The following is a 24,605-nucleotide window of genomic DNA, read 5'->3' as shown; positions in this document are numbered from 1 at the left end:
ACCTAAGCAGACTAATACAGGTCTTTGCATTTACATTCCAAACTTGCTCCCACAGAAATCAGGCTATCTTCTTTCTCACCTCATTCTAGGCAGTGTTCAAAAGTTTCTTTATCAAGTAACTTTTCCACCTACCTATCTAAAATTCTATGATCTAAAACTGCAAGCTTCCTCATTGTGACACTTGTCATTCTCTATTTCCCAGAACTGCTTCACTTCTCTACACAGAATTTATCACTACTTGAGACACTGTATATTTTATTTATTATTTGACCACCAAGGACAGAACAAAAGCTTCATAATAATAAATCATTTTAACAGGAACACAAATTTAAGAATGATAAAGTATATAAACAAAAGAGACTTTGAAACCAGAAAAATCATTAAAAAAAAAAAGTCTAAACTCCGACAGCCCATATGTACAGAACAATGAGAAGCCTTAAGCATAGATTGCCTCATTTATAGAATAGGGTTGCATTAGTAACTACCTCACAGGATTGTAAAAACCAAGCTAAACTGGTTAGTATATAAATTTTTATCACAAAGCAGGACCAATAAGCATGTAATAAATATCTTAAAATATTTTTTCCATATACGTTACTGAGAAATATGGTTTTTAATTTTTCTGGAGGGGAGGGAAATAAATTTATGCTTTATGGTTTTAATTCATAGTTGATATGGTTCTAGTTAAGCTCTAGATAGCAAACTGCTTAAGGCACCTCAAAACCACATAGACTCACTTTGCTTTTTTTCCTTACCAACTCAGTCTTACTAACTTCCAGTTCCCCTCATCCTGGACGTCTCAGCACGCTGAGTTTCCAGCATGGAAGTCTGGCTCAGAATAATACCCAGTAATTGCCTAATAAGTTTCAGAGTTCTACTGATATCTTATGTTAAAATTTTACATAACAACCTCACCATTAGGAAAGATTCAAATGATATTAACATATTTAATATTGCATTGGTATAACACTAAAATGTATCATAAAATATTCATATTCAATATAGACATCCTAATAACATCATAACAGTGTTGGCTTGATAGCTATCATACAGAAATTCCTTTACAAATCAAGCTCTTTTGGAAAATAAGCTAATATACTGGTATAGGTTAAGGTTCCTCACATTGAATTAAAATAGGACTTGATATATTTTTGAGGTTGAAGAACTTCTTGATTTTATCCCTTTTATAAGGTGGAGCTTTTCTGTGAGAGAGTAGGTGGATATCACTATGAACTAATTGTGATATATTTAACATACTTCAATACATAGTGGTTATGGTTCCTTTTGTGGCCCAAGCAGATTCAGTCTTGTTCACTGAGAGGAGCTTTTTCATTTTAGCTGTATGCTTCTGACATGACCATAGCTGTTTGTGACTGTTTCCACACTTCCTGATACAACTCAATAATTGACATTTATCTCATACATTTGTGTTCCAGACCTAGAGTCAGCCATTTCTCTGAAGAGCTCTGATTACTTTTAGTGGAAAATGGTATTCAGAAACACAGATATGGGATACGGGAACTAAAGTTGTTTTTACACAAGGTTTGCTTACCGTTTCCAGGCATATTTTATGGGTAAAGCTAAGAGATACTTTCTATTCAATAGAAAATATTGATATATAATAAGTTCCAGTATTATCTCCAATTCAAATTCGAAGTTAGTTATTTTTACTTCTTTGGTTTTGCTTTTGTATTCCTTTTCTCCAATACTGAACATCTTGGTTTCTGGAGACAGTAATATAATTGCTGGCTTGTTTTATCAATATGTATTTAAAAACAGCAATATTATTATTAATAAAATTACTGAATCCAGTTAGGATTTCTCTGGAGTTTTGTTTAAACATTAAGGATGTACAGCCACAATATTATTTTAATATAAATTAATTTGAGATAATTCTGTGTGTTCAAGCCACCAACAAGGTATATTAAATTCTCCTACCCGTCACAAATAAAGAGTAGCATACTATAAACTCTGATCTGCACCTTGCTTTATTCATTTGATAAAATACCTTAAAAATCATTCTATACAATATTAAATAAGTTCTTCCCCCTTTACAGCTACCTACACTAAAGTTTATTCAATCAGTCTATGACTGTTTCCAATCTTATGCCATTTATTACAAAAAGGACTGCATTTCATATACATACACATATGTACATGTGACTAAAGACAGGAAAAGTATTTAGAGGAGGAACAATAGTAGTAAGGGAATGAATTCTCAGAGTCCTTTCTTTCGTCAAATGCTTTACTGAGTTCTGCCGGGCACTTCATGTCATTTCTACATTTGCTCCCTGAAGAACACTGTCAGGAAGGAAATAGATCCACTTACCGATCAGAGAGATTAAAGTAACTGGCTCAAAGTTAGAAAGTTGGTCCTAACTTGCAGTTGACCTAAGACTAGGGCCAAGATCTATGCTCTTTTTTTTAAAACTACTTAAAATGGATAGGGTAAGAACAAAATGAAAGTCAGTTATTATTTTTCAATTACATGGGCAGTTTTAATCATCTACCCAAAAAGCATGTCATATAACTGATACAAAAAACTTTAAAACTACACTTCAGAAATATGCTCATGCTCACATTAAAAATATATGTGAAAAATAGTAGACTGATATAAGCAATACTAAAGAGAGTAAAATACTTACTTGGATCATTTAGGTCTGACAGGCTTGTTTTCCTTTCTTTCAGGTTTGTGATTTTGGCTACTTTTGCCCTAGATAAAATAACTTTCCCATTAGTATGTAAATAATTCTGTCCACTCTCATCACAATTCACAATAATATCAATTGGAATCTTTCCCACACTGTTGCCATAAAACTTCTTGGCTGGTAATATTGTGTTTTGTGACTTCTGTCCTCCAGAATTCTGATGAACTGATGTTCTTAATGATAAGCCAGCAGAGTCATTCAAAGTTACAGCTTGTCTGCAATTTCTCTGCAAATCCTTAGAAAAAGGAATACCACAACTTTGGCATTTGGTCTGATTTTCTTTTTCTTTCCCACATTTTGGACAATATCCACACTGTTTAGAAACCTTAAAATCCAAGAAGAAAGAAAAGAAAAAAAAAGACTTTGGCATATTATTTCAACATCATGGAACAACAACAATAATCTCAAAATTAATTTCCTATTTCTCATCACCATCGCTATGGCTACCACAAAACCCTGAATGTTACTTGGGATTTAGCATCACAATGCTGGAAGGAATTTTCAAAACCATCTAGTCCAGCAGTCTTCAAACCAGACTATATATATTCCTCAAGAGCTATTACATAAAGATTTTCTAAGGCATACAGGGCATAAATAATCTTAAGGTAATCAATATCTAGATCTTCAATTCACACATGTAACCCTTCCAAAACCTGCTCTGATTATGCTTCTTATGTAAAAGTATCACGTGCCACAACTGTTCTCCTCAGACTTAAAAAAAAAAAAAAAAAAAAGAATCCTAAACCTATCTTCCATCTGAAATATTAAAATGGTGCATTGCCCTAGGGTATAAAAATCACCAAACCAAACAGAAAGATAATGTTACATGTTGAAAAAATGAACTGATTCTAAGTCCTGATTAATACAATCTTTTACAAGATAATTTATTTCTAAGACAGTGCTACAAAAATAGTTCAAGGAAGGCCCAATCTAGGCCTCTTACAATTATGATACCATTAAAAAAGTTTTTTTGACAGTAGAGTATCATGTGATTTTGAAGCCTATAATGTAGAAGGAGTTCAAGGTGTTTGGTGATATTACTGTAATAAAACTCTTTCCATACTCATGTACCTATTTATGTGAACAAGGTTCTTCAGCACTTACGTCTATAAGAAGGAAAACATGAATAGATCCTGAATCCAGTCTCAATACGTAACATAATATTCATCCATGGACATATAAACTAATTGAGAAAAATAGTCTGTCTCTAATTAAAAGATGCACTTCCAACGATTTTGCTTTTACATCAAATAATTATTCATCAAACTTTGTATAAAATATATCGCTTTAATCAATTATATACTATTAACAGTGTATATGATTAATTTGGATGTGCCCAGATCCATATATGAGGAGACTGATTTAACTATTCTATTTAAAAAGGTTACTCCTTTCACCATGTCAACTATTACATCCTGTGTGACCATTTAAATTCAGGATGAAAAATGCTCAATGTCAACGTAAGAATACATAAGAGAATAATATAATTGTTTAAAATTCTTTTAGGTGACAGAAGACATCAAATAGTTGCAGGACCAACAGGTAGGTGGTAATTATATGTGATTAAATGTGTAGAATTCCATTTCAAAATAGAGCAAACTGAATGCTTAAGTTTTATGCATTTTATGTAAATTTATGACTCAAAAATATGTACACAACCAAAAACGGCCTATAAAGACCACTACTCTAGACTTACCTGCTTGCTGTAAAGATGAAAAAATGACAGAGAAATTACTAACTTAGCCCAACTGACCATGACAAAGCTATTCTGTTATCACACTATCTATTTAAGGGTCTACCCCAGATAACAAAAAGGAATGAAATTCGTTACCCATACAACAAAAAGGAATCAAAACCAACCAGGGCAAAATTAAACTTAATAGGTAGAACACCAGCTCAGCATATGTAGATTGTATGTTTTTTCTCTTTTTTGCTCTGCCAGGACATAATTCAATTATGCTATTTTGAATGCATAGGTAAGTTATGTGAACAACTGGTTAGATACAAAGGAGCAGTCCCTACCTACATACTACCCTGTGATGAAGTATCTAAACCTCTAAATAAAAAAATCTAAACCCCCTCATTTTCATGATGAGCATAGATCTCCACATCTAGCTAGGTTTTAAACACATCCATTTACGTGAAAACTAGATCCTCATTTGTCACAGTGGGAGTCAGCTCTATTTAAGCTAATTCTGTCTTTTATTAAGAAGCATCAAGGATACGATCAAGCTGGGTTCAGACTGGCTCCAATACTTTAGTGTCTATAATAAAGGATATATTTCAATAAAAAGAACCCTATGGAAAAACAATATTTTCACATATTTGCTTCTAAAAATTGATACTGAAACAGGAAAAGCACTTTTCTACTATTAAAATTTTAATATTAAAATATAGAAGGAACTATACCATGAGCTATTATCATATGCCATCTACAGGCTAAGAAACACATATCTTAGAACTGTTTGCAGCATTTAGGAATAAAATGCAGATCAGCTGAACCAAACAAGGTATTACACTTTTCATGATAAAAACTAGAGATTAAGAATTTTATCAACCTAGTGATCTAAAAACTAGAATCTCAACACTATTCAATTATTTTTAGTAAAGTAGTAAATTTTCTTAACAGTTTTATGTTAAATACAAATTCTTTCAGAAAACAAAGATTAATTAAAGTGTCATTTCCCCCCGTTTTGGCCAATGGAACACTTAAAGATAAAATAAATCCAAATCTCATTATCACATATTATCTGCCAGTCTATACACATTAATAATAACCTGTATACTTAATAAGAATGAGCCTGTCTTTGATGAGACACCACTGAGACAATGTCATATTTTGTAAATATTCTGAACTTGTTATAATCTCATTAAATACCAAAGATTTCGTTTTCTTACAAGGAGTAGGTAATGTGAAATTTCAGACTATACATGGAAAGGAAAACCACTAACCTTGTTCAAAAATTTAAAATTACATAGAGGATGGCTACAATCTATTCTTTATCTCCACTAAGAAAAGAATAAGTGGCACAGAAGTAAAGAGTAAAAAGAAAATATATTTTTGATGTTAAAAAAAAATTCTGAGGCTTTTAGCTGGCATGCCTAGGGAAGGAAGGATGGTGTGTGTGGAGGGGAGAAGGTTTTTTCTTTTCTCCTCCTTTCCAGGGGTCCAGCAAAGGGCCAAGCAGTGTGGGTGATGACAGTATGGCCCAAGCCTCAGGCTTGCGTGTCAGAAGACTGGTCACAGAAAAATCCACTGAGCAAAGAAGTAAACACACTGGAGATAATGGAAGACAGGTTGCTCAGTCAGAGAAGGGAGTTAGAAAAATATGCAAAGCACAAAAGGCTAAAATAAACACTGTGATGTTGGACTAGAATTGGAGTTATCAATGCAAACTCATGAATTTTAATACATACTAAATATTAACACATACACACACAAATATTCCTAGTTCAGTCTGCTGAGAGGGCCTACAAATTTGACACCCAGTAGCAACAAGCACAACTACTGCCCAAATATCTTCCTTCCACTTAAACAACAGCTCCTTGGAGAAATGCATGACTACAGAGCTGATACAGAGAAATACAAAGAAATCTAGACCATCTGGTTATACCAGAAAGCAGGTACTCAAATAATGAAGGGGATATGTCAAAAAGAAAACAGTAACCAGCTTGAAGAACTTTCCATGGGCCAAATCTAGGGCAACTTGAGCATCAAAATAAATAATGACAGTTGTGGAGAATAACCTTTCTGAGAAAAGTAAGAATCTACGTCTCCATGCTGATAAAAACAGAAAATATGTAAGTAAATGTGGGAAAAGAAAAAACTCTTATTAACAGATAAGTATAGACATACTAGGGCCCTCCCAGGTGGCTCAGTGGTAAAGAATCCGCTTGCCAATGCAGGAGACGCAAGTTCGATCCCTGGGTCAGGAAGATTCCCTAGAGTAGGAAATGGCAACTTGCTCGGGTATTCTTGCCTGGAAAATTCCATGGACTGAGAACCCTGGCGGGCTACGTCCAGAGAGTTACAGAGTCAGACATGAAATGAATGACTGAGTACAGAGAAATACCTATTAAAAACACCTACTATAATACCTGGAAAAATCTAGAAGAGTACATCTTAAGATAAAAATGAGTATCAGCAATAATGTCAAAATCAACATTATATACCTCCTGATATGATGCAATAAGATCATAGCATAACCTCTGAGGAATCTTGAAAAATGTATAAATCATGAAGAACCTGCAGACGAATTCAACTTGAGGTACAAAGTAAGTGGCCTATATTTCTTACAAATATCAAGATTACCAATGACAAAGGAACATCAAGGAATTATTTCAGATTAAAGAAGACTGAAGATGGCCACAACTCAATGTAACATGATCCTGAAATGGATCCTGTTTCCATAAAAGACACAGTTAGAGAAAATGTGAATGGAGTTTTGTGCATTAGATGATAATTCTGGGTCCATGTTAATTAAACATTTTTGACAGTTGTACGCTGGTTATACATGAGAATTTTATTTTTAAAAAATTCTGATTGAGAGCAATTATGTGAAGTACGTTGTAGGGAAGTATTCTTACGTCTTCTCAGAAAGATATATATTCTGGACTTGTGACAATTGAAAAGTGATCTAATGAAGGCAGAAAAGTTTGCCAAGGTAACCTTTTCTAGTTCTCTTCCAGTCCTATTTGAAAAGATCACCAGAATTTAATAAGTACTAAAAATAGTATTAATAAAAATACCAACTGATTAGAAACAAAGAATAATTTCTCTACCCACCTCTAAATCAGTTAAACATTTTTTGGAAGCAGGAGACGGAGAAGGTAGGGTAGACTGATATGTACTACTGTGACGTTTCTGTGCAACTTTCCTTTTAATTTCAGACTCCAGGTGTGATTCAGACTCTTCTGTTTTTTTCATTATACGATCTAAAAAAAAATGGGGGGGAGTACTAAAATTAAACTTTATAAATTTCTCATTTTTCGCTATAAAAAAATACTAACTCATATGATCAAATTATGTTTTAGCTAAAAGAAACTAATGTTTCAATATGTACAACAGAGAAAAATAGAACTTTAGGCCAGAGCCAGTAGCCATCTCCTGGTTGTTCTTGTCTGTCCTTCACCAGGATGTCTCTCCACCCGCTCCACTGTGGACCATTTTCATCAAGTTCACCAACATTCTCTTCAGCTTGTTCTGTGCTACTAAGGCAGTAGAGCACCTTCTGCACTGAATCACGCACACGCACGTTTCTTTTTCCTACGTTACTGTTCTTAGATCAGTAACGAGAAAAACATGAATTCAAATGTTGGGTACAACTTTTTCGATAAAGCAAAGTAATTCTCAATTTAATGGCTTTCTAAATTCAAGACACACGCAAGAGAATTTTCTTCATTATTTTTCAATGTAAAGTCAATCATTTTCATTTCTAATTAATTCACAATCAGAATTTTAAAATGATTTCACGAACTCCAAACAGAACAACTTAAAATTCATTACAATTTGACTTCATCAGCAAAGAAAACTGAACATGTATCTAAATCAAAAGTTTATGAACCTACGCTGATGACTAATTCATGTTGCTGTATGGCAGAAATCAACACAACATTGTAAAGCAACTATCCTACAATCAAAAATAAAATAAAAAGGCATTAAAAGTTAATAAATCTAAAACAAAAATATTCTACCTGCATAATCCCAAGTATGTTAAATATTTCCATTTTCCTATCTTTAACACCCTCTTTAAAAAAAAAAAAAATGAGATTTTCTACACATAAAAATGAATAATATCTAATAGTTCTGAATTTGGTATACAAAACTGTCTTAAGAAACCCATGCAATTATTGTTGCTTGGTGCAATCACAGAGTTCCACCTTCTCAGCATTTGCTCAGTCAGAATACCTTTATTTTCCTGGACACCAAAGCTAGAAATCTAAGTAATCATTGACTTGTCCCAGTGAGTTCTTCCTCACAGTCAAGGGTCTTAAACTCATTCCTTCCTCTCCAACTCCACTGCCACTATATTTCATATGCTTAACCCCTGCCTAAATTGATCTCCCTCATTCCAATTTTGTTTGCTTCAAATCATTCTCCACTACTGCCAAAGTGATCTTTCAAATGATCTAATCACTGTAGCTTGCCCGGCTTCTCTGTCCATGGGATTTTCTAGGCAAGAATACTGGAATGGGTTGGCATTTCCTTCTCCCTAATGCTGAAAATCTTTCAATAATTCCAGTAGCCTAGGAAAAAAGTCTAAACCCCGTATCTTGGCAAGGTGAAGTTTGTATTGATGTTCCAGTCTTAATTTAAAAAAAAAAAAAAACAACACTATACCTCAAAGAAGTGCATTTTTCCAGGGTGTTTTCTTTCTCACACTCATATATATATGTTATTCTCTTTATAGGCAAAGTCCTCCCTATTTATCTAGTAAATTCAAACTATTCTTCATTAAGAAGCTACCTCTGGCCCACAAATATGCACGATGAAGTACATCCTCAGAGCTTGCACACCATTTTATCCATAATTCTATTAGCACTCATTTTATTCTATGCTAATTATTGACACTCATCTGTTTCCTCCATTATACTGTGAGCTCTGAAAAAGTAGAAATAATGTTTTACTCACATGTTTTCTCAGTGTTTAGAAACTGCACAAGGCAAGGGCTCAAAAAATGTTTACTGGATTAATGAATCACATTGCAAAACATCATATGACACAAGTTTTAGTAACAGATCTAGATACATCAGGACTCAGGCAGGGAGAGGAAGCTGTTCCCAAGAACACCTGAGGTTACGGAGCAGATGCTCTAGCCAGAGCATCCAGGTGTTAGTTACATTCCTATGAAGGCTAACACTGGTATGGTACTAAATGGATTGGATTAGATCTAAAGAGCCGTTTGCATACAAACGAACATTAAAGAACTAGAATGTGGCACTAATTAAAAAAAAAAGAAGGCAGACAAGATCTGGAATTTAGAAAATATACACTTATCTGGAATACACAACCAATTACTGGCATAATTTAATCTACAGAGACAGCTGTCTTAAAACATGGGATTTTTTTCTCCTCCAACTTTTTTTAGTCTTATTAAATTTTTATATGTTACAAAAGAGCTTTTTCCTTTTAAACATATTTTAGGAATCTTTGTAATCCCTACAAAATCTTTGCAAATCATTTTGCTCAAATATGACTCTATATCGCTTTCCTGCCAGACCCTACTTAGAGAATGACATTTTAAAAACTATTATCATTTCAATCCAGATCATATAACCACACTCTTTTATCCACTATAGCTATCTCATCATGTCTAAGTAACATTTTTCTCTACCACCTAATTAACAAGGGAGAAACGAGTGGCCCAAGCCCTGAAAGAAACAGAAAAATTTTTATTGATAACAGAGAAAAACAATGTATATATGTACCACATCTTCTTTATCCATTCCTCCATCAATGGACAGTTAGGTTGCTTCCTGGCTACTGCTATTACAATGCTCTAGCTATTACAGTGCTCTGGCTATGACAGTGCTCTGGTATCGCTGGTAGTGCTGCAATGAACACTGGGCTGCAAGTATCTTTCCGAATTGTGGTTTCTTCTGGGTATATGCTCAGGAGTGAGACAGCTAGATCTTATGGGAGCTCTGTTTTTAGTTTTTTCGGGAAGCTCCATACTGTTTCTCCACAGTGGCTGTACCAATTTACATTCCCACCAACAGTGTAGAAGGGTTCCTTTTTCTTCCTGACAAATACACACTGCTATATATAAAATAGATAACTAAACACACACACATACCAAAAGAAAAACCCAGAATGAATATACGAAGTACCAAAAGAGCTAATGTTAAATAATCAATTACTATGAACTGGCTCACTAATTACTCTGAGAAAATTAATTCTGGAGAAGCTAATTTTGGCAAATCAGATAAAAAAGAAACTGCTTTCCCAACTTAAAAGATTTATACCCTAAAATGGTATTTAAAATATTGCCTTCAACATTGTACTTAATCCTCATTTATGGCCTAACAAGCCCAATCCTGTTATCATTTCATGGGCCCAATTAAATAACATGCTATCAATCACTAATTTCCTCACGTGGAAATATAAGAGGTTCATTCACATTGAACACCTAATGTTCATATGTTCTCCCAAAGCTTATTTTACAATAGCTTATATATATATTCATATATCCATCTTCAGTTGGATTATATCTGTACTATGGAAACTCTTCTGTATCACTGTTATTACAAAATGATTCAAAGGTTTTTTTTATTAATTTTTAAGAAAACATATTTTGGCACCCAAAAAAAGACAATAGAGGAAAACAATTTTAAAATCTGCTGCTAAGTCGCTTCAGTCGCGTCCGACTCTGTGCGACCCCACAGACGGCAGCCCACCAGGCTCCCCCGTCCCTGGGATTCTCCAGGCAAGAACACTGGAGTGGGTTGCCATTTTCTTCTCCAATGCGTGAAAGTGAAAAGTGAAAGTGAAGTCGCTCAGTCGTGTCCGACTCTTAGCGACCCTATGGACTGCAGCCCACCAGGCTCCTCTGTCCATGGGATTCTCCAGGCAAGAGTACTGGAGTGGGGTGCCATTACCCCTCCCTAAATCAAGATTATAGAGTACCAAAAGAAAGAGACAGAAACACAAAGAATGATGTACTTAGAAGTTTTAAGATGAAGCTTTATCTATGGAAAGGTAAAAACAACTAAGAAGATTATGACAATTCATGTGAAAATCAACTAGTTTCAAATTATAGCCAGAAATATAAAATGGCTAAATACTTAAAACTTGATGAGTATAAGAAGAGCAAATGCCTAACAAGAGGCTCATGAAAGTTTTAGCAGCTAACTGACTATGAAAGTTATTTTTGCTAAGCTATGACACGGCCTCCAAACCCTAAAAGTACTCCAGGAGGTACTTAAGATAAAACTTATCCCCCCACCCCACCACCTTTTAGGGATGAGAAGGTGAACAGAGTATTAACCCAAGACCACGCAAAACAAACACCGAGATAAAGATGGGGCACCATAAAACTCCTAGAAGAAAACATAAGCGGAACATTCTCTGACATAAATTATACTAACGTTTTCTTAGGTCAGTCTCCCAAGACAACAGAGATAAAAGCAAAAAATAAAAATAAAAAATAAACCAATCAGACCTAATCCAACTAATAAGCTTTTGCACAGCTAAAGAAACCATCAGCCAAACGAAGACAACCTATGAACTGGGAGAAATTATTAGCAAATGATGTGACCAACAAGGGCTTAATTTCCAAAATATACAAATAGCTCATAAAAAAACAAACAACCTAATAAAAAAATAGGCAGAAGACGAAAACAGACATTTCGCCAAAGACGACATACAAATGGCCAACAGGTGCATGAAAAGATGCTCAACATCACTAATTACTAGAGATTATTAGAGAAGCGCAAATCAAAAACTACAATGAGGTATCACCTCACAACAGTCAGAATGACCATCAAAAAATCTGCAAACAATAAATGCTGGAGAGGATGTGGAGAGAAGGAAACCCTTCTACTCTGTTGGTGGGAATGTAAACTGATACAGCCATTATGAAGAACAGCATGGAGATTGCAAAAAAAACAAACAAACAAACAAACAAAAAAAACCCCTAGGAATAAACCTACCGTATGACCCAGCAATCCCACCACTGGGCATACACCCTGAGAAAGCTGCAATTCTAAAAGACATATGCACCCCAATGTTCACTGCAACACTATTTACAATTGCCAGGACATGGAAGCAGCCTAGATGTCTATCTACACATGAATGGATAAAGAAGATGTGGTACATATACCCAACAGAATATTACTCAGCCTTGAAAAAGAACAAATTTGTGTCAGTTCCAGTGAGGTGGATGAACCTAGAGCCTGTTATACAGAGCGAAATAAGTCAGAAAGAGAAAAACATATTTTAACAGATACATGGCATCTAGAAAAATGCTACTGATGAACCTATCTGCAGGAAAGGAATGGAGATACAGATGAAGAGAATGGACTTGTGGACACAGTAGGGGAAGGAGACAGTGTGACGAATGGAAAAAGTAGCATTGACATACATATACTATCATGTGTAAAACAGGTGGTTGGCGAGAAGTTGCTTTTTACCCAGGGAGCCCAGTCTGGCGTTCTGTGATGATTAGAGGGGTGGGATGGGAAAAGGGGAGGGAGGCTCAGGAGGGAAGGGATATGTGTATAATTATGGCTGATTCATGTTGTTGTATGGCAGAAACCAATGAAACGTTGCAAGGCAAGTTTCCTAAAATTAAAAAATTTTAAATAATAAAATATTCTTAACAATTAAAAAAAAAAAAACTACAGTGAGGTATCACCCTGTACCAGTCAGAATGGCCATCATTAAAAGGTCCACCAACAATAAATATTGGAGAGGGTGTGGAGAAAAGAAAACCCTCCTACACTGTTAGCAGGAGTATAAATTGGTGCAGCCACTATGGAGAACAGTATGGAGTTCCTCAAAAAACTAAAAATAGAACTACTATATGATCTAGCAATCCAGACAAAACTCTGGTTCAAAAAGACACATGCAGACTTCTGGTTAAAGACAGTGGAGTAGGATGTACTCCTACTGCAAGAACACCAATATAACAACTAGCTGTTGAACAACCACTGAGAGGAGAATGCTGGAACCCACCAAAAAAAGATACCTCACACCCAAAGACCAAGAATAAGCTGCAGCGAGACAGTAGGAGGGGTGCAATCATGATACAATCAAATCCCATACCTGCCAGTGGGTGATGTACAAACTGGAGAACAATAATACCAAACAAGTTCTCCCACTATTGTGAAGGTTCTCAACTCCATGTCAGGCTTCGCAGCATAAGGATCTGAAAAGGGGCTGGGAATCCCCAGGGAATATAACCTTGAAGGCCAGTGGGATTTGACTATAGGACTTCCACAGGACTGGGGGAAACAGAGACTCCAGTCTTGGAGGGCACAAACAAAACCTTGCCCACACCAAGATCCAGAGAAAAAGAGCAGTGACCCCCACCCAGGAGACGGAACCAAAACTCCCTGGTAGTGCTGGAGGGTCTCCCGTGGAGGCGTGGGTTGGCAGAGTCAGAGACTCTCTGTGATCCCATGGGCTATAGCCCACCTTGCTCCTCTGTCCGTGGGATTCTCCAGGCAAGAATACTAGAGTGAGGTGCCGTGCTCTCCTCCAGCGGATCTTCCCAATGCAGGGATCAAACCCGTGACTCTTGCATCTCCTACACTGGCAGGGGGGTTTTTACGACTAGTGCCACCTTTGTTGGATCATACATTTATAATTACCTTAATCAATAATTACCTTAAATGGATTAAATGCACCAATCAAAAGACACAGACTGGCTGTGTGGATGAAAATAAGTACATGTATGCACTTTCCACTTACCACATCACTCCGCTGGACCCCACAAATTGCATGTCATTATTTTATAATGTTAGGTTAATCAAGTTCCCATTATGACTTGTAACTGTAATTACCTTTTATTTTTTGTCTGGCTATTGATTGTGAAAACGGATAAACATCTTTTACTATTGTGATTACATAACTCTTACTTAATACCACTGTATCATGACTGATCAACAGAAAAATAATAGAATTCTAAATAACCAAAATACTGTTTAATAGAAAAGCCTGAAATTCCGTTTTAAAATCCAGATGCATATTAGAACTATCTTCGAATTTTTTAAAAAATACAAATGCCTGGGTATTTTTTTTTTCCTCCAAAGCTCCAGATACATTTCTAATGAGCAGCCATGTTTAAAAACAACTGGACTATATTATGATCTTTTACTTTTACCTAGTTGGTTTCCCTTTTGCTATTTCATATTCAATACTCCCATATCATTCACTTTATATTTTCCAATTTCTCCATCTCTTCTTTCTTAGATATTCTTTCTCAAGCTTTTATTAAGTGTAGTAGAAAAGCTTTTGTATACATACATATAAATAGTATGTATAATATATATATTTTAGAAAACTTATCAATTTTTGCCTAACTAAAACCTTGTAATACTTTGATTCCACTAGTTTGACTTAATATGAAAAGAATGCTAGATTTGTAATTAAAAAAAACAGATATGCAACAAGCAACAAAGGTGTACTGTATAGCAGAGGTCACTATAGTCAGTATCTGGTAATAATTTTTAATGGAAGACAATTTCAAAAATAATATATGTATATGTATAACTGGATCACTTTGCTGTGCACCTGAAGCATTGTAAGTCAACTCCACTTCAATAAAATATATATATTACGGATAAGAATAAATAAATAACTTACATTAAGGCAAATTAAAAAAAAATACATGCACTCCAATGTTCATAGCAACACTATTTACAATAGTCAAGACATGGAAGCAAGCTAAATGTCCATCAACATATGAACGTACAGAGGAATACTACCCCACTATAAAAAAGAATGAAATAATGCCATCTGCAGAAACATGGATGGACCTAGAGGTTACCATACAAAATGAAGTAAGTCACACAAATTATCATATGACATCACTTACATCAATATATGTGGAATCTAAAATATGACACAAATGAACTCAAATAAAAAAAAACAGACACAGACTCACAGACATAGAAAACAAATTTATGATTAACAAAGGGGAAAGGGATGGGATAAATAAATTAGGAGTTAGGGATTAGCAGATACAAACTACTATATATAAAATAGATAAATACCAAGATAAGGCCCTACTGTATAGCACAGAGAACTATATTCAATATCTTGTATTAATAATAATCTAATGGAAAAGAATATGAAAAAGAACACATACTATACATATAATTGAATCATTCTGCTATATACCAGAAACTAAAATTGTAAATCAACTATACTTCAATAAAAAAAGAAAAAGATTAGAGTATTTCCTGGTGGATTTTCTAGCTCAATGTCTTTTATACCACCCTATTTTCAGGTATGCAGAAAAGGTAAATATGGAAGCTATTATGAGATAAGCAAAAGAAGTTGGCTCTTTAGAATAAATTTTAAAATCTATGCTTTAAAAAAGAATGGTCCTCCATAAAAAGAATGTAGTACCTTTACTCATGAAAAAAAAAAAAAAAAAAACCTAGGAACAACTCAGGTGTCCATCATCAGGAGGATGATAAACTGTTACAGCCCTACAACAGAATACTAAAAAGGAACAAATCGCTAATGCATGCAACAACACCAGTGAATGTCAAAAATTCATCCTGAGTGAAAAGACTTACATAAAAGTGTACACACTGTATTATTCCACTTATGTGAAAATGGGGCAGAGATGGGGAGTACTGGTAGAAACACGAGGGAACATTCTGAAGTGATGATGTCATTTGCACTACGTGTTCCCAGGGCCTTGGGTTAGAAAGGTGTGGATACCTGTCAAAATGCATTCAACTGTACACTTAAGACTTGTACATTTCCTTACATGTAAATTCTATTTCAAAAGAAAACAAACATATATTGAACTCTAATCAAATGTCTACTGAAGTGTTTAGGAGTAAAACTATACTAGTGTTTGTAATTTTAAGCATACTGGAAAAAGTAAATGAATTTATAAACAATGATTATATGCACAAATACATAATGACGTAGTGTTCATTACACAATCTATGTGGTACATGTAAATTCACTTTTAAAAGTCAGTTTTTTGGTATGCTTGAAAATTTTCATAATAGAAGTTGGAGGATGGGTGGGGCAAGGATAGCCCTTTACTTCTGTTTGAAAATTTAGCTCTGATATTATTAATATGCTGGAAAATATACACCTCAAGGATAGTTAGGATACAAACAGCTATCTTTATTATGCTTATTTATTTGCTTTTAAGTTATTTTTATCACCTTTTAAAAGAGAAAGACAAATTAGAAAACTGGTTTTCTCCATCATGTAGCTGTTACTATGACTGATTTTCATTATAAACTTAAACTAAAGTCATATATCATAGTCTCATTATGCTGCTGCTAAATCGCTTCAGTCATGTCCGACTTTGTGCGACCCCATAGACAGCAGCCCACCAGGCTCCCCCATCCCTGGGATTCTCCAGGCAAGAACACTGGAGTGGGTTGCCATTTCCTTCTCCAATGTATGAGAGTGAAAAGGGAAAGTGAAGTCGCTCAGTCGTTTCCAACTCTGAGCAACCCCATGGTCTGCAGCCTACCAGGCTCCTCTGTCCATGGGATTTTCCAGGCAAGAGTACTGGAGTGGGGTGCCATTGCCTTCTCCTAGTCTCATTATAATCTCTTTAAAAATCATTTGGGGCTATGCTGACTGAATATGTGTGATAAACAAAGAACACAATAGGCAAAGAACACAACAGGCAGACATGAATAAAAGACGAAACCCAAACGGCCATTTAACATATAAAATGCCTAGTCATTAATGAGGAAGTAATAAATACTATTTCCCTATCAGTCTGACAAAGGCTGAAAGAATTGGAAGATCTACTATTGCTGAGGAGCATATGAGAAAATAAACATAGATCATGCCTGCTGGATGCTGATACCCTTTATAGAAAACATTTTGGCAGAAATATATCAGAAGTCTTTAAAATGCATATAACCTTTGACCTTGTAATTTTCTTTCTAGGGAATTGGTCTAAAGAAATAACATAAAATACACAATGTGTGCTAAATTATTAATCATAATATATAATATCAAAACATTAAAAACCTAATTATACTCTATAAATACAGTGGGTCACTTCACATCTATTAAAAAATAACAGAGACTTGGCTATAGTCCATTTGATTTCTTTAATTGTGTCTTTCATTTTGGTTTTCCTCTGGAATTCCAGTATCTCTTACTGAGAGTAGAGAAACCAGATAATATCATAACAAAGTCAAGATGCAAGCTATAGAACAATACAGTATAAATGAATTAAAAAATAGGTATACACGCATAGAAGTCTGGCAAGTTATGAAAATATGTTAAGATACTAAAAGAAGATACCTTGACTGGTTAAGACGAGGGGATATATTTCTTCTGCAAATGACTTAAACACTGCTAAGTCAGATGATTTAAGTTGGAATCATAATGTAATTACATTAAGAATGTAATTAAATATTTACTCAGAGACAGCATATAACATCTATTAATTCTCTGGTAAGAATACAAAAACAGAATGGAAAAGACAAGGAAGCTTAAGAAATCAGAAAAAAAAAAAAAGAGAGAGAGATCTTAATTTAGATGTTGTTACTTTTCATGTGTAGAAAAACTGTAAAAAGAACACCAAACAAAAAATCAACAGGATATGTGAAATGTCCAAAAATTATATCAATACTTAGTTTTTAAAAGCTTTAGCTTAACTCTACAGAACCCTTTCTCAGTAATTACTAGCCTAGTGCTGATAAATAGCTGTAATTCATATTAAGTGCCTCTTAAATGCAAAATAAAGGAGAAAAAATAATAATAAAGGAAGTCATTTTAAGTGTTAAGAACTATAAAAAGACAGTGATACCCTTTAAGGAAAAAATTATTCCAGGTGCTATGCCATTAACTACTGATCCTGGGGTTTGAAAACTATATTTTAAAATCTCCAAGGAAATCCTAAAATAAAATGCAATCTTTATGAAACAATATACACAACATTATTATAGCACTATCATTCATACTATATCCAAGTAAACATGTACCTGCCTAACACAAAACTGAACTGACCTAACACAAAGAGCTATCTATCAGTTCAGCTCAGTGCACTCACTCAGTTGTGTCTGACTCTTTGAAACCCCAAGGACTGTAGCACGTTAGGCTTCCCTGAACATTACCAACTCCCAGAACTTGCTCAAACTCAAGTCCATCGAGCTGGTGATGCCATCCAACCATCTCATCCTCTATCATCCCCTTCTCCTCCCACCTAAAATCTTTCCCAGCATCAGGGTCTTTTCCAGTGAGTCAGTTCTTCACATCAGGTGGTCCAAGTATTGGAGTTTCAGCTTCAGCATCAGTCCTTCCAAGGAATATTCAGGACTGATCTCCTTTAGAGATCAGTTGGATCTCCTTGCAGTCCAAGGGACTCTCAAAAGTCTTTTTCAACACCACAGTTCAAAAGCATCAATTCTTCGGCATTCAGCTTTCTTTATACTGGAAAGACCATAGCTTTGACTAGACGGATCGTTTTGGCAAAGTCATTGATGTCTCTGCTTTTTAATATGCTGTCTAGTTTGGTCATAACTTTTCTTCTAAGGAGCAAGCATCTTTTGATTTGATGGCTGCAACCACCATCTGTAGTGATTTTGATCCCAAGAAAATAAAATCTGTCACTGTTTCCATTGCTTCCCCATCTATTTGCCATGAAGTGATGGGACTGGATACCATAATCTTCATTTAATGAATGTTGAGTCAGTTTCATTTCAATCCCAAAGGCAATGCCAAAGAATGCTCAAATTACTGCACAATTTCACTCATCTCACACGCTAGTAAAGTAATGTTCAAAATTCTCCAAGCCAGGCTTCAGCAATACGTGAACCGTGAACTTCCAGATGTTCAAGCTGGTTTTAGAAAAGGCAGAGGAACCAGAGATCAAATTGGCAACATCTGCTGGATCAATGAAAAAGCAAGAGAGTTTCAGAAAAACATCTATTTATGCTTTATTGACTATGCCAAAGCCTTTGACTGTGTGGATCACAATAAACTGTGGAAAATTCTGGAAGAGATGGGAATACCAGACCACCTGACCTGCCTCTTGAGAAACCTGTATGCAGGTCAGGAAGCAACAGTTAGAACTGGATATGGAACAACAGACTGGTTCCAGATAGGAAAAGAAGTAAGTCAAGGCTGTATATTGTCACCCTGTTTATTTAACTTGTATGCAGAGTACATCATGCGAAATGCTGGGCTGGAGGAAGCACAAGCTGGAATCAATATTCCCAGGAGAAATATCAATAACCTCAGGTATGCAGATGACACCACTCTTATGGCAGAAAGTGAAGAAATAAAGAGCCTCTTGATGAAAGTAAAAGAAGAGAGTGAAAAAGTTGGCTTAAAGCTCAACGTTCAGAAAACTAAGATCATGGCATCTGGTCCCATCACTTCATGGGAAATAGATGGGGAAACAGTAGAAACAGTGTCAGACTTTATTTTGGGGGGCTCCAAAATCACTACAGATGGTGACTGCAGCCATGAAATTAAAAGATGCTTACTCCTTGGAAGGAAAGTTATGACCAACCTAGACAGCATATTGAAAAGCAGAGACATTACTCTGCCAACAAAGGTCCGTCTAGTCAAGGCTATGGTTTTTCCAGTGGTCATGTATGGATGTGAGAGTTGACTATAAAGAAAGCTGAGTGCCAAAGAATTGATCTTTTAAACTGTGGTGTTGGAGAAGACTCTTGAGAGTTCCTTGGACTGCAAGGAGATCCAACCAGTCTATCCTAAAGGAAATCAGTCCTGAACATTCATTGGAAGGACTGATGCTGAAGCTGAAACTCCAGTATTTTGGCCACCTGGTGTGAAGAGCTGACTCATTGGAAAAGACCCTGATGCTGGGAAAGATTGAGGGCAGGAGGAGAAGGGGACGACAGAGGATGAGATGGTTGGATGGCATCACCGACTCAATGGACATGAGTTTGGGTGGACTCCAGGAGTTAGTGATGGATAGGGAGGCCTGGCATGCTGCAGTTCATGGGGTCACAAAGAGTTGGACAGGACTGAGTGACTGAACTGAACCGAACTGAACTGAGTTTTAAATGAGCTTTTTCACTCTCCTCTTACACCTTCACTAACAAGCTCTTTAGTTCCTCTTAGCTATCTACCATTAAGGTGGTGTCATCAGCATATCTGAGGTTATTGATTTTTCTCCGAGCAATCTTGATTCCAGCTTGTGCTACATCCAGCCCAGAATTTTACATGATGTACTCTGCATATAAGTTAAATAAGCAAGGTGACAGTATACAGCCTTGATGTACCCCTTTCCCAATTGGGAACCAGTTCCGGGTTCCATGTCCGGACTTAACTGTTGCTTCCTGACTTGCATACAGATTTCTCAGGACAAAGGTCAGGTGGTCTGGTATTCCTTTCTCTTGAAGAAGTTTTCACCGTTTGTCATGATCCACACAGTCAAAGCTTTAGTCAATGAAGCAGAAGCAGATGTTTTTTTGGAACTCTCTTGCTTTTTTGATGATCCAACAGATGTTGGCAATCTGATCTCTGGCTCCTCTGCCTTTTCTAATTCCATCTTGAACATGTGGAAGTTCTCGGTTCATGTACTGTTGAAGGATCACTTTGAGAATTTTGAGCATTATTTTGCTAGCGTGTGAGAGGAGTGCAATTGTGTGGTAGTTTGAATTATTTTGGGTTTGCCTTTCTTTGGGATTGGAATGAAAACTGACCTTTTCCAGTCCTGTGGCCACTGTTGAATGTTCCAAATTTGCTGACATATTGAGTGCAGCACTTTTACAGCATCATCTTTAGGACTTGAAATAGCTCAACTGGAATTCCATCACCTCCACTAGTTTCGTTCATAGTGATGCTTCCTAAGGCCCACTTGACTTTGCATTCCAGGGTGTCTGGCTCTAGGTGAGTGATCACACCATTGTAATTATCTGGGTCGTGAAGATCTTTTTTGTATAGTTCTTCTGTGTATTCTTGCCACCTCTTCTTAATATCGTCTGCTTCTGTTAGGTCCATACCATGTCTGTCTTTTATTGTGCCTGTCTTTGCATAAAATGTTCCCTTGGTATCTCTCATTTTCTTGAAGAGATCTCGAGTCTTTCCCATTCTATTGTTTTGCTCTATTTCTTTGCATTGATCATTGAGGAAGGCTTTCTTATCTCTCCTTGCTATTCTTTGGAACTCTGCATTCAGATGGGAATATCTTTGCTTTTCTCCTTTGCTTTTTGCTTTTCTTCTTTTCCCAGCTATTTGTAAGGCCTCCTCAGACAGCCATTTTGCCTTTTTTCATTTCTTTTTCTTGGGGATGTTTTTGATCACAGCCTCCTACACAATGTTATGAACCTCCATTCATACTTCTTCAGGCACTCTCTCAGATCTAATCCGTTGAATCTCTTTGACACTTCCACTGTATAAAATCATAAGGGATTTGATTTAGGTCATACCTGAATGGCCTAGTGGTTTTCCCTACTTTTTAAAATTTAAGCCTGAATTTGGCAATAAGGAGTTCATGATGTGAACCACAGTCAGCTCCCGGTCTTGTTTTTGCAGACTGCATAGAGCTTCTCCATCTCAGCTGCAGAGAATATAATCAATCTGAGTTCAGTACTGACCATCTGGTGATGTCCATGTGTAGACATCTTGTGTTGTTGAAAGAGGGCGTTTGCTATGACCAGTGCATTCTCTTGGCAAAACTGTTAGCCTTTGCCCTGCTTCACTTTGTACTCCAAGGCCAAACTTGCCTGTTACTCCAGGTATCTCTTGACTTCCTACTTTTGCATTCCACTCCCCTATGATGAAAAGGACATCGTTTTTGGATTTTAGTTCTAGAAGGTCGTGTAGGTTTTCATAGAATTGTTCAATTTCAGTTTCCTCATCAATAGTGGTTGGAGCATAGACTTGGATTATGTGGTATTGAATGGTTTACCTTGGAAACAAACAGAGATCATTCTCTTGTTTTTGAGATTGCACCCAAGTACTGCATTTCAGAACTCTTTTGTTGACTATGAGGGCTTTTTTATTTCTTCTAAGGGATTCCTGCCCACAATAGTAGATGTAATGTTCATCTGAATTATTTGTCCATTCCGGTCCATTTTAGTTCACTGATTCCTAAAATGTCGATGTTCACTTTTGCCATCTCCTGTTTGACTACTTCCAATTTACCCTGATTCATGAACCTAACATTCCAGGTTCCTATGCAATATTGTTCTTTACAGCATCGGACTTTACTTTTATCATCAGTCACATCCACAACTGGGTGTTGTTTTCGCTTTGGCTCAGCCTCTTCATTCTTTCCTGAGCTATTTCTCCACTCTTCTCCAGTAGCATATTGGGCACCTATCAGCCTGGGAAGTTCATCTGTCAGTGTCATATCTTTTTGCCTTTTCATATTGTTTATGGGGTTCTCAAGGCAAGAATACTGAAGTGGTTTGCCATTCCCTTCTCCAGTGGATCATATTCTGTCACAAGTCTCCACCATGACCTGTCTGTCTTGGGTGGCCCTATATGGGATGGTTCATAGTTTCACTGAGTTAGACAAGGCTGTGATCCATGTGATCAGTCTGGTTTGTTTTCTGTGATTGTGGCTTTCATTCTGTCTTCCCTCTAATGGATAAGGATAAGAGGGTTGTGGAAGCATTCTGATGAGAGGGACTGGCTGTAGGGAAATGAAATCTGGGCGGGCCATGTTCAGTTCAGTTCAGCTCAGTCACTCAGTCGTGTCCGACTCTCTGCGACCCCATGAATCGCAGCACGCCAGGCCTCCCTGTCCATAACCAACTCTCGGAGTTTACCCAAACCCATGTCCATCAAGTTAGTGATGCCATCCAACTATCTCATCCTCTGTCGTCCCCTTCTCCTCCTGTCCCCAATCCTACCCAGCATTAGGGTCTTTTCCAATGAGTCAGCTCTTCACATCAGGTGGCCAAAGTGTTGGAGTTTCAGCTTCAACATCAGTCCTTCCAATGAACACCCAGGACTGACCTCCTTTAGGATGGACTGGTTGGATCTCCTTGCAGTCCAAGGGACTCTCAAGAGTCTTCTCCAACACCTCAGTTCAAAAGCATCAATTCTTCAGCGCTCAGTTTTCTTCATCGTCCAACTCTCACATCCATACATGACCACTGGAAAAACCATAGCCTTGACTAGACGGACCTTTGTTGGCAAAGTAATGTCTCTGCTTTTAAATATGCTATCTATGTTGGTCATAATCTTCCTTCCAAAGGCCATGTTCAGTAAATCCTTAATCCAATTTTCTGTTTACGGGTGAGGAGGTGATCCTTCCCTGTAATTTGGTCTGAGGCCAAACTATGTTCTAAAGGACTTATGCCAGCACACCAGGACTTATATAGCTCCAAGGACTGTTGTATTCAGTGCCCCTAACCCCGCAGCAGGCCTCTGTCGACCCACACCCCAGCCGGAGACTCCTAGACACTTGCAGGCAAGTCTGGCTCAGTCTCTTGTGTGGTTCACTACAATAAAGAGTCTGCCTGAAATGCACAAGTCCAGGGTTCGATCCCTGGGTCTGGAAGATCCCCTGGAGAAGGGAATAGCTACCCACTGCATTATTCTTACCTGGAGAATTCCATTAACAGAGAAGCCTGGAGGTCTACAGTCCATGGGGTCACAAAGAGTTGGACATGACTGAGCAACTAACACTTTCACCTTTTTACAAGCTAAATATACCAATATCCCTTTCCCAAAGCTTACATTTTTCACATGGACAGGTAATATTTATACATATATGTACATATATGTATTTATACACCTTATTATGAGTCCACAGGCATACATTGAGTAAGTAAATTAAGCAGAAAGTATAGCTCTTCCCTACAAAAAAATTTCAATTAACACATGTAAAAGAAATAAAAAGAAGACTACCATTAATAAACACTGAGTAATAACTGTTGCCACCAAAAAATGCTAGTATCAGTGGACACAATTTTGAGGAAAAAGAGGGTATTTGCATAGTGTCAAAGTCCCAAGTTATTAATAAGGGGGGCAGGGGGGGAAGCTGTTGGTGGAAGAACCCAACAGAAACTACCTAACCAGGAGATCATGTTTAACAGTACTTAAGACAAACCAACATCATAAAACCCTTGATATAATGTGTAGAAAAAGACACAATCTAACTTTCATGAAAGTCTTGCCAAAAATGAACAGCCTCACTCTAATCATAAGATGCAAAGAGCCGACTCATTGGAAAAGACCCTAATGCTGGGAAAGATGGAAGGCAGAGAGAGAAGGGGACGTTAGAGGATGAGATGGTTCAATGG

General features: G+C 36.5%; 1 protein-coding gene and 1 long non-coding RNA gene across 43 annotated transcripts in view; one reads left to right on the top strand and one right to left on the bottom strand.

Annotated features, from left to right (window-relative positions):
• Positions 1-24,605, bottom strand: part of SENP6 (SUMO specific peptidase 6) — a 136,445-nt gene that overhangs the window by 38,432 nt on the left and 73,408 nt on the right. For 26 of the 42 annotated variants that reach the window (XR_014065736.1, XR_014065734.1, XR_014065728.1 and 23 more), the window contains 2 exons: positions 7,495-7,643; positions 2,646-3,033 (listed from right to left, as the gene is read on the bottom strand). The exons of 2 other annotated variants lie outside the window; for them this stretch is intronic. Coding sequence is in view for 24 of the 40 variants with exons in the window: in XM_081530794.1 (XP_081386920.1) it covers positions 2,646-3,033; positions 7,495-7,643 (537 nt within the window). In the remaining 16 variants the exon portion in view is untranslated. The remainder of the gene's footprint in view (positions 1-2,645; positions 3,034-7,494; positions 7,644-24,605) is intronic. 14 more of the 42 variants (XM_081530819.1, XM_081530797.1, XM_081530798.1 and 11 more) reach the window with 2 other exon arrangements.
• On the top strand, positions 21,186-24,217 carry LOC145521845 (uncharacterized). The gene is made up of 2 exons (XR_014065739.1): positions 21,186-23,022; positions 23,566-24,217. It is a non-coding gene; the product is annotated as an uncharacterized LOC145521845 (long non-coding RNA).

Source organism: Giraffa tippelskirchi, chromosome 9 (assembly GCF_054371585.1).
Source record: "Giraffa tippelskirchi isolate mGirTip1 chromosome 9, T2T-mGirTip1v1.2.pri, whole genome shotgun sequence".
NCBI classification, from domain to species: domain Eukaryota; kingdom Metazoa; phylum Chordata; class Mammalia; order Artiodactyla; family Giraffidae; genus Giraffa; species Giraffa tippelskirchi.
Note: the sequence above shows the minus strand (reverse complement) of the source record. Positions and strands in the feature narration are given on the sequence as shown.